Raw genomic sequence first — 9,600 nt, 5'->3', positions numbered from 1 at the left:
TCATTGTGTCATTTATCAATACTTGATATGTATATCTAAAGTGCATTATGTTACAAAAAATATAGAAAATCAGCAGCACCAAGATACCTTTACAAAATAAATACATCAGTTGACAAAATAAATTATGGTAAATGTGATATTAATAATCGGATTAGCCCTGGCAAAAATAAAATATTCACAATGGCCAATGTGCAGTTTCATGGAGCAGTAATGGAGATGACAGCTTTATTCTAATGCATTTACAGTATTTACAGATAATAAATATTTCTAATACTTTCCATATGTTTACTATTACAAAATCCTGTAATTCGTCCTTGGAAGTTTTCGGCTGAAAATTTCAGTATGTCCTGTGAAGAGAAGGAAGGGGAAGAAGAGGAAAAAGAAAACAGGTGAATTTTTCTTCAAAATGGGAAGACACAAAATAAAAACTATATCACTGGGCATGGTGGCTCACACCTGTAATCCCAGCTACTCAAGCAGTTGAGCTGTGAGGGTCATGGTTCGAAGCCAGACCAGGCAGGCAGATCTGGGAGATGCTTATGTCCCATTAACCATCACGAAGCTGGAAGTGGAGGTGTGGCTCACATGATAGAGCCATAAGGGAAAGCCTAGGGACAGTGTGTAGGCTCTGAGTTCAAGTCCCAGTACTGACCCAAGAAACAAAATAAGTCAGTAAGTTACTCTCTGTGTTTCTACTAAATGATATTCATTGACTGAGTTTAAGAATAAAAATGGGAAGAAATAGCGTTTGGAACAATTGTTTTCCCAAAGAGAAAGAAAAAGGAAATAAATTACTGGACCAGGAAAATATATTTAAAAATTTTCACCTTGTCTACATGCCAATATATATATAAATAAATACATACATACATATGCACACATATAAACATTTGTATACAATATATATGTATGTATAGGCATACATACATATATACATTCTCTTTACTGCTGGTATTGGGGCTTGAACTCAGGCCCTCACTCTGTTGCTTAGCTTTCTCCACTCCAGGCTGGCACTCTACCACTTGAGCCACACTTCCACTTGCAGGTTTTTCCTGTTATAACTCACTTGTGTTTGTCTACCTGGGCTGGCTTCAAACTGTGATCCTTAGATGTCAGCCTCAAGAGGAGTTCGGATGACAGGTGTGAGCTGCCTGCTTCTGGCTAGGAATTTTTTACTTCTTGATCTCTGAACTAAGGATGATTAACCACTCAAGTGTGAATAAAACAAGTTACATTTCTACTGCATTTCTCTGGAAAAATTATGTCAGCTTGCTAATGAACAAACAGACATATGAGAAAACCTTAATATTTCTCAAACCAATACTTAAAATGTTCACAAATGATTCATTTTTCATGAGCTGGTGAAAACCAGAGTTAAATCTAATTAAAAATTAAAACATATTTAGAACATATGTTCAAAAATAACTTAATGTGCCAGTCACAGTGGCTCATGCCTATGGTCCTAGCTACTGGAGAGGCAGAGACGAACTGAGAAAATAACGTCTGAGTCCAAACAGGGCAAAAAATTCTTGAGAGCCCACCTCAACCCATAAAAAGCTGAGCATGGTGGTACAAACTGTCATGCCAGCTACATGGAGGTGTAAAGCAGGAAGATCTCAGTTCAGACTCTGCAGGCAAGAGATGAAAGACCTTACCTGAAAAATAACTAAAGAAAATCAAACTGAGAGTGTGGCTCAAAGGATAGAAAGCCTGGAGTGATGAATTGAATTCAAAACCAGGTTCCAAACAACAAAAAACAAACATCAAAACGTTTTCTGTTTTTTGTTTTTGGCCAATCCTGATGCTTGAACTTGGGGCCTGGACACTGTCCCTGAGCCTCTTTGGTTAGTGCTCTACCACTTGAGACACATTGCCACTTCTGGAATTTTTTCTGAGGAGTTTATTGGAGATAAGAGTCTCAGAGATTTTCCTGCCTAGGCTGGCTTTGAACTGGATCTCGGCCACAGTAGCTAGGATTACAGGAGTGAGCCATCAGTGCCGGGTGAAACTTAATGTTTCTAAATACAAATAATTTGGAATTGAAATTCAATGATGCATGGCTGGCTCTGGAGATGCTTTCCTGCAGTGTCTGTAGTAGATCTTATTCAAGCATCTTCTAAAATTAGAGCTATGGCTCAAATGGTAGAGTACCAGTCTTGAGTGAAAATGCTACAGGACAGTGCCCAGGCCCTGAGTTCAAGCCGCAGTACCTATGTACATACATGTGTGTGTGCACACGTGCACGCACACACACATGCAGGCACACACACACACACACACACACACTCACAGTCTTTTCTGCCTGGACTGGCTTTGAACCAAATCCTCAGATCTCAGCCTTGTGAGCAGCTAGGATTACAGGTGTGAGGCACCAGCACCAGGCTAGTCTTGGCTTTTGTCTGCTTTTCAGGTGCGTGGCAGTTGATGGAGACTCAGAAAGAAAGAACAATTTGGGTTTGCCCCAGGCAAGGCAGAGGGGAGAATGGAAAGCCAGAGCAGACCCAGGTGAAACCAGGCCCAGAGAACTGATACCTTGAATGGAGCTGCAGCCACGTGGCTGAGGGGTCAGTGTGGTGGGCCCCTTCGAACTCCATGCTGGTGGCTCCTTGGTCCCTCAGGGCAGATCGAGTTCTTCTTTTCTTCTTCTCCTGCTCTTTGCGCTTGCCAGGCTTGGCTTTCTTCTTCTTCCCAGGGGTTTTGAGGGGCTGCTCCTTGTAAGGCTCCACCTTGTTGGTTTCCTGAGTTAGGTATCTGCCCTCGTCGCTGCCTCCAAGTTGGACTGGATGGTTCTTGGTGTTTGGGGGAGGTTTAGAGTTGGGGGACACCTCTGAAGTGGCTCTGATCTCGGCCGTGTGGATCTCGGCGATGAGATGGTGGAGGAAGTAGCGGCGTCTCAGGTCCTGAATGGACTTGCCCTTGTCATGGAGAAGCTGGTGCTCTGACACAGCCCGCTTGCTGTGACAACAAGAATACATGTTAGTGTGGCCCTGGGGGTACACTCACACATGGAGACAGAGGAGTGGCTGCTCCACGACCCTCCGAGATCCAGACAGAGGGCAACAGTTGGGGCAGGAGATGAGGAGGGCCAGCCTGGGGTTGCTTTTCCAGTGTCAATTGCTACGGTTTCCTAGGGATCAGTAGCTCACACCTGTAACCCAGTCTCTCAAGGAGACTGAGATCTGAGGATTGAGATTGGAGGTTTGAAGTCAGCTTGGGCAGAGAAGGCTGAGACTCTTATCTCTAAAGTGCCAGCCAACAGCTCACACCTGTAATCACAGTGACTCAGAAGTCTGAGATCTGAAGATCGCAGTTCAAAGCCAGCCCAGGCAGGAAAGTCTGTGAAACTCTCCGATCAAGTTAACCACCAACAAGCCAGAAGTGGTAAAGTGCTAGCCTTGAGTAGAAAAAGCCCAGTGAGAGTGCAAGGCCCTGAGTTCAAGTTCCAGTACTGGCATGCATACACATGCGCGCACGCGCACATACAGACACAGACACAGACATGACTTATTGGATAGGAATCTAACAGGAGCCTGGTTTACATGGGTGGGAGGAGCTGCTTTGTTTCTGAGGGAGCCACAGTGACTAGATGAAAATTCACTTACTCTGGCAACAGTATTCTGGAAACTTAATAATCTGCAAATTGGAGGTATGAGTACAATGTATTTACCCTTTAATAGCATTTTTGATGGTATATATGATAGCCTGTTTCATAAGAAATAAAATTTAATAAATATCTTTTACAAAAATGTGACATTAAAAAAAAGCAAAACTCTTTTTGGCCAGTACTGAGGCTTGAACCCAGTACCTTGAGCTCTTACTTAGCTTCTGTACTCAGGCTAGCCCTCTATCACTTGAGCCACAGCTACACTTCCAGCTTTTGGGCGTTTCATTGGAGATAAGAGTCTCACAAACTTTCCTGCTTGGGCTGGCTTCGAACCTTATTCTTCAGAATTCTGCCTCTTGTGCAATGAGGATTAAAGGTGTGATCCAGAGCACCTGGTTAAAAAAAAAATCTCCAGTAATAATAATTGCTATGAGGGAAGGTTTTCTTTCTCAGTTCCTGGCCTACATATCTATATTTGTGTCTCGCTCTTATTAACTAAGCGGTCCATTCTAGCTCACCTTAGAGCCAGAATGTGAGCATTGGTCCTTTCAGAGCCAGCTGCTAAGGGCTCTGAGGCCTGGCAGTCACCTGCTAAATTTTGGTGTCTTTTCAAATCAGGAGACACATGTTCCCAGGGTGACTCTCCTGGGAATGCAATACTCATTCTCTCCTTGTGCTCTATAACAAGCAGACACAGCACAACTCTGTCTTATTTAAAAGGAGTACATCTTCAGCCTGGTTCTGGGGGCTCACGCCTGTCATCCTAGCTACTCAGGAGGCTGAGATCTGAGGGTTCGAGGCCAGCCCAGGTAGAAAGTGCAGGAAACTTCTCTCCAATTAACCACCAAAAAGCCAAAAGTGGAGGTGTAGCTCAGTGGTAAGAGTTCCAGACTTGAAAAAGGTAAAAGGATAGCACCCAGGCCAAGTTCAAGTCCTGCATTGGCACAATAAGTAAAATTAATAAAATAGCATAGTGCATCTTTTACAAGGTACAAAGCTTTTCGTCCATCTTTTAGAAGAAATTGTTAGAATATTGGAAAACATAAAGAGTTGAGAAACAAAATATGAAATATTGTTAAGCCATGCTATTTAGTATTTTTTTTTTTACTTTTTTATTTTAAGTAGTTAGACAAAGGGGTTACAATTGCACAAGGTTATTTAGTATTTTTAAGACTTTTGCCTTTAAAGTAGTGTGTGTGTGTGTGTGTGTGTGTGTGTGTGTGTGTGTGCGCGCGCATGCGCGTGCGCCAGTACTGGGACTTGAACTCAGGGTGTGGGCACTGTGCCTTCTTTACTCAAGGCTAGCACTCTACCACTTGAGCCACAGCTCAAGCTCAGCTTTTGATTTTTTTTGGTGGCTAATTGAAATAAGTATCTATTTTCTGCCCAGGCTGGCTTCAAACTGAGATCCTCAGATCTCAGCCTCCTGAGTAGCTAGGATTACAGTCGTGAGCCACAGGTGTCCTGGCTGGTCTTTAAAATCCTGTGAAGCACAAACCTCTGATTGGGAAATTGCATGGGAGGGTCAGGAATACAATCGTATCTTTCTCATCAACAGGGAAGGAGGACCATAAAATATTCTCTTTATTTCCATAACAAGGCATGAATTGACATAAGGAGAAATCCTGGGCATGTACAAACTCGATACACCTTCGAGGTGAGTAATCAATTCAAAATTAAGGGGGTTTTCAATTAGATAACTCTCTATTTAAGTTGTAAATAGAGTATAAAAAATAGTTGGTTTTTCAACTCATCTGCAAACATGAAAAGTAGCCCAATTGCTCACCTGGCATTTATGACACACCTGGGCCCTAACTGAGAAAAAGAAATATGTCATTTTGTCTGGTGCCACGTGATTATTGTTTGAAAAAAGAAACCCATCAAACATTTAAAGGAAACATTTCACACAATTTTAAATTCAGTCAAATCGCAGCTGTTAATTTTTAAATTAAAAATTCTAAGGACACCTGGGGCTTATGCCTGTCATCCTAGCTACTCCGGAGACTGAGATCTGAGGATCGCCATTTAAGGCCAGCTGGGTCAGACAAACCCAAGAGGCTCTTATTTCCAATCAAGCTGCAAAAAAAAAGCTGGAAGTGGAGATGTGGCTCAAGTGGTAGAGAACCAGCCTTGAGCAGGGGGGACAAAGCTATGGGACACTGCTTAGGTCCAGAGTGCAAGCCCCCAGTACTGGCAGGCACATGCATGTGTGTGCATGCACACCTCCCCCACCCCACCTCCTCCACTTATGGGGGATTTTCCAGAGTGGGGAAAGAAGACTGCATTTCTAAGGAACTTTCAAGGAACAGAAAGAATAAAGAGTCATGAAAGTTTCTCTTCCTGCACAGGAAAGAACAGCATGAGTGTTAATGCAAAACTCCCAAGACAAGACTCTGAGTCTGAGAAAGTTCCGAGATACACGAAGGAGACAGGGTTAGGGTGTTAAGAGTTGAGATGATTCACTCAGAGGCCCTTCCAATTTGTATGAGTCAGCTGAAAGTTACGCTTTTCATTAAGTGGGAGAGACCCGGGCTGGCTCTGGAGCCAGGCAGCCAACGATGCTTTCTGCCTCAATCTGCTGCGATTCCCTCTCTCACTTAAACCCAGAGCTAGCCACCTGTCTGCCAAGCCTTATTCATCTGCCCAAATGAATTCAAAGACCTCATTTTCTTTCCAGTCTCCAACTCGGTCAAAGCTCTACACCCCGGAAATAAAATCTTTTCGACTAAGAGGTCCAGAAAATTCACAACTTGTAATTACCTCTTTGATGTGGCATAGGCAGTACAATCTCAGTACTATGTCTCTTTTTTTTAAGTAACTTCTGACCAGAGGCCAGTGGCTCATGCCTGTAATCTACCTGTAATCCTAGCTGCTCAGGAGGCTGAGATCTGAGGATCCCAGTAATTGCCAGCCCAGTACGAAAGTCTGTGAGATTCCCATCTCCAATGAACCACCAAAAAGCTGGAAGGGGAGGTGTGGCTCAAGTGGTAGAGTGCCAGCCTTGAGTGGAAATGGCTAAAGGAGAGTATGAGACTCCAAATTCAAGTCTCAGTAGCATCACACACCATACCACACACACACACACACACACACACACACACACACACACACACACACACACACACACACACACACACAGCACTAGCCTGACTTCATGTACAGTAAATGAATGTTTTGTCTATTGCTCAGAATTTACTGTTACATGGCAGAGAGACAAAAATAATGTTTTTTTTTAAACTCCCTTTGGCTGTGATAATTTGATGAAATCTCTTCATCTGCTGATGAGTTCTGTTGTATGAAGCATCGGGGCTGGAACCTGGTGATCTATCAGCATAAACGATGAGGGTGTTTTGTGGTGATTTATAACCATCTGTTGAGTGTTTAACTACAATATTATATTTCACCCACAATCAAAACCCTGGCTGCTAAATGGGTTTCTAATGTGGGTGGGTTATTTTATTTTTTTGCAAGGTACAACAAAGGAATAATTTTAAAAAAGTAGCCATCAAGACAAACTTAGAACCATTTTCACATGCTAGAATTGTAGATTTAACTGTGGCTCACTTACTATTTCTCAAAAGAGGAAAAAAGCATTTCTTGAGTACCCTCTGAAAAAATTGGCGGTACTTCAAGATAGTATTTCTTAGCCAAATAAATATAGTATGTAAGTGTGCTTTTAAATTTTCAGTCTTCATCTATATTTCGATTTGTGTGTTAAATAATTGAATGTAATACAAGTCATGAAATAAAGCAAGAAGTCTGAGGACAACTTATAGAAATAAGTGAGTATAAACATTGATTTGGAGAATACAATGACCCTTTATCTTTGAGTATAAAGTTTTAGACAATTTGCCTTAGGAGCTTTTTAATAGATTTCAACCAAAGTTCAGACATGTCTTAAATAATTTCATTTAAGGATTTTCCCCTTTAAGAATAATAATATTAAATCAAGGGCCACTTAAAAACAGTTGTTTTTTTCCTATATCCTCGAGAATTTAGAAGAAAGCATCGTGACCCCAATTATGAATGTTAGCTATTTCTACTTTTATTAAGTGAAAAAGTTCTCCTTAACTCTTCCTTCCTTTTCTTTCTTCCCTTCTTTTACTTCCCTCCCTCCTTTCTTTCCTTCCTCCTTCTCTTTCCCTTTCTTTCCCTCCCTCCCTTACTTCCTCCCTCCCTATCTCTCTCCCTCCCTCCCTTCCTTCCATATGTGCCAGGACTGGGTCTTGAACTCAGGGCCTGGGCGCTGTCCCTTAGCTTTTTCACTCAAGGTTGGCACTCTACCACTTTAAGCCACAGCTCCACTTCTGGCTTTTTGCTTCTTAATTGGAAATAAGAGTCTCACAGACTTTTCTGCCCGGGCTGGCTTTGAACCTCGACGCTCAAATCTCAGCCTCATAAGTAGCTAGGATTGTAGGTATGAGCCACCAGCGCCCAACGTTCTTGGCTCTTAAAGCTTATGCTTTTCCTGTCCTGAGTCCTGAGACCGATTCTTCAAGATTGCCCAGAGATGGCATCACACAAGTTAATGAGCTGCCAGTCCCACAGATAATTAAGACAGGGTTACTCTAGCTCTCTTCCCATTTTTCAATTGTTACACCCAAGTAATATTTCCCTGGTGTGCTTAGATAGATGATCGTCTCAAAGTCAAATTACCCTTCAAAGAACCACCAATGGAGAAAGTAAAAAAAAAGCCCAAGCGCTCAGTGCACAGGGCAAAAATACTTGTTGCCTGTCAGCCATCGCTCGAAGCAAGTTCGTGCACCCACCGTTTGCGGTGGGACCCAGCGCCCTGACCTTCTTGAATCTGAGCCATAGTCAAAGTGCTGGCTACTTTCTTATATAATATGCCTTCGTTATATAATACGGTCCAGTTTATATGCTTTAAACAAATGATGTCATTCATCTATACAATTAGATGCCGAGGCATTGCTTTTCCCACCCCAACAAGCAGCCACGGTGCAGTATGATATCCATGTGCAAAGGCCTAAGTTCTGGGGGTTCAACTTCCTCTGCATTCCCAAGTCTTCCCGGGGAGCAGTCCATCCTCCCTCAGGGAGACTCCGAAAGGAAAAATAACAGAGGCACCCCAGGATCTGGGTCACCCCGCTCTCTCCTCGCTCTTCCCTCTGCGTCTCCCGGCGGGCGGCTCGACGACCCATCTCTCTGCCGGCGCCGGGAGCGTCGGGGACCGCTTTAAGTCCCTCAGCCCGCAGCCCCGCTGGCCCGTCCGAGGCGGCGCCCGGGAGGGGTGGGGTACTCACAGCCGGCGGCCGAGCCCGTCCACCGCGCGCCCGCAGCAGGGCACGGAGTAGTAGCTGAGCAGGAACACCGCCACGCTCCAGCGCCGGACCAGCGAGCGCAGCATCGTCTCTCCTCCTCCCGCGGACCTGGAACCGAACGCGGCGGGGCGCGGAGCGTCAGCCCTTGCCCTCGGCCCGCCGCCGCCGCCGCGCCCGCGGCTCCCGCCCGCAGCCCCGGCCCCGATCGCCGGCGTTCCCCGGGCGTCCACGGCGGAGAGCGGAGGGGCGAGCACGGAATCCCCCGACAGCTCCCGCTCCCGCTCCCTCGGGGCTTCGCCAGTCCAACCGCGCGTCTCCCAAACCACAGAAAACAGATAGAAAGAGGGGATCCCCAAACAGAGGAAGGAACTTATAGAGAGACCACGGAGAGACGCGTCCCCGCAGGGGCCGCCCGGCGCGGAGCTGGGTCCCGCGCCCCCGCGCGCCCCACGGCCCCGCGCGCACTCCTCCCGCGTGGGGCTCGCGGCTCTGACCCCCGCAGTCCGCGTCCCGCCGGGGCCGACCGTACCTGGGGCGGCGGGGGGATCCGGAAGGCGATCCACGGGGACGGGCGGCGCGGGCTCGGGTCCGGGTCCCGGGCGGTCGGCGTAGGGCCGGGAGCGGCCCCGGCTCCCGCAGCGCGGCGCGGGACCCTAACTCCGCGGGCAGCGCCGCGCGGGTCGAGCGCCCCGGGTCTCCAGGCACCGCGGGCGG

The 9,600-nt window shown here is 45.9% G+C and overlaps 1 protein-coding gene across 1 annotated transcript; it reads right to left on the bottom strand.

Moving 5' to 3' along the window:
• Positions 1 to 211: 211 nt before the first annotated feature.
• Positions 212 to 9,445, bottom strand: Pthlh (parathyroid hormone like hormone). Its single transcript, XM_042677698.1, has 4 exons — positions 9,416 to 9,445; positions 8,869 to 8,994; positions 2,533 to 2,955; positions 212 to 347 (listed from the first exon to the last, which is right to left on the bottom strand). Exons 2-4 carry the CDS (start codon positions 8,970 to 8,972, stop codon positions 338 to 340), a joined length of 537 nt encoding a protein of 178 aa, XP_042533632.1. The 5' UTR covers positions 8,973 to 8,994; positions 9,416 to 9,445; the 3' UTR covers positions 212 to 337.
• Positions 9,446 to 9,600: the final 155 nt, after the last annotated feature.

This window comes from Dipodomys spectabilis, unplaced genomic scaffold, assembly GCF_019054845.1.
Source record: "Dipodomys spectabilis isolate Male_0828 unplaced genomic scaffold, ASM1905484v1 ptg000039l, whole genome shotgun sequence".
In the NCBI taxonomy this organism is placed as follows: domain Eukaryota; kingdom Metazoa; phylum Chordata; class Mammalia; order Rodentia; family Heteromyidae; genus Dipodomys; species Dipodomys spectabilis.
This window is presented reverse-complemented; position numbering and strand designations above follow the sequence as displayed.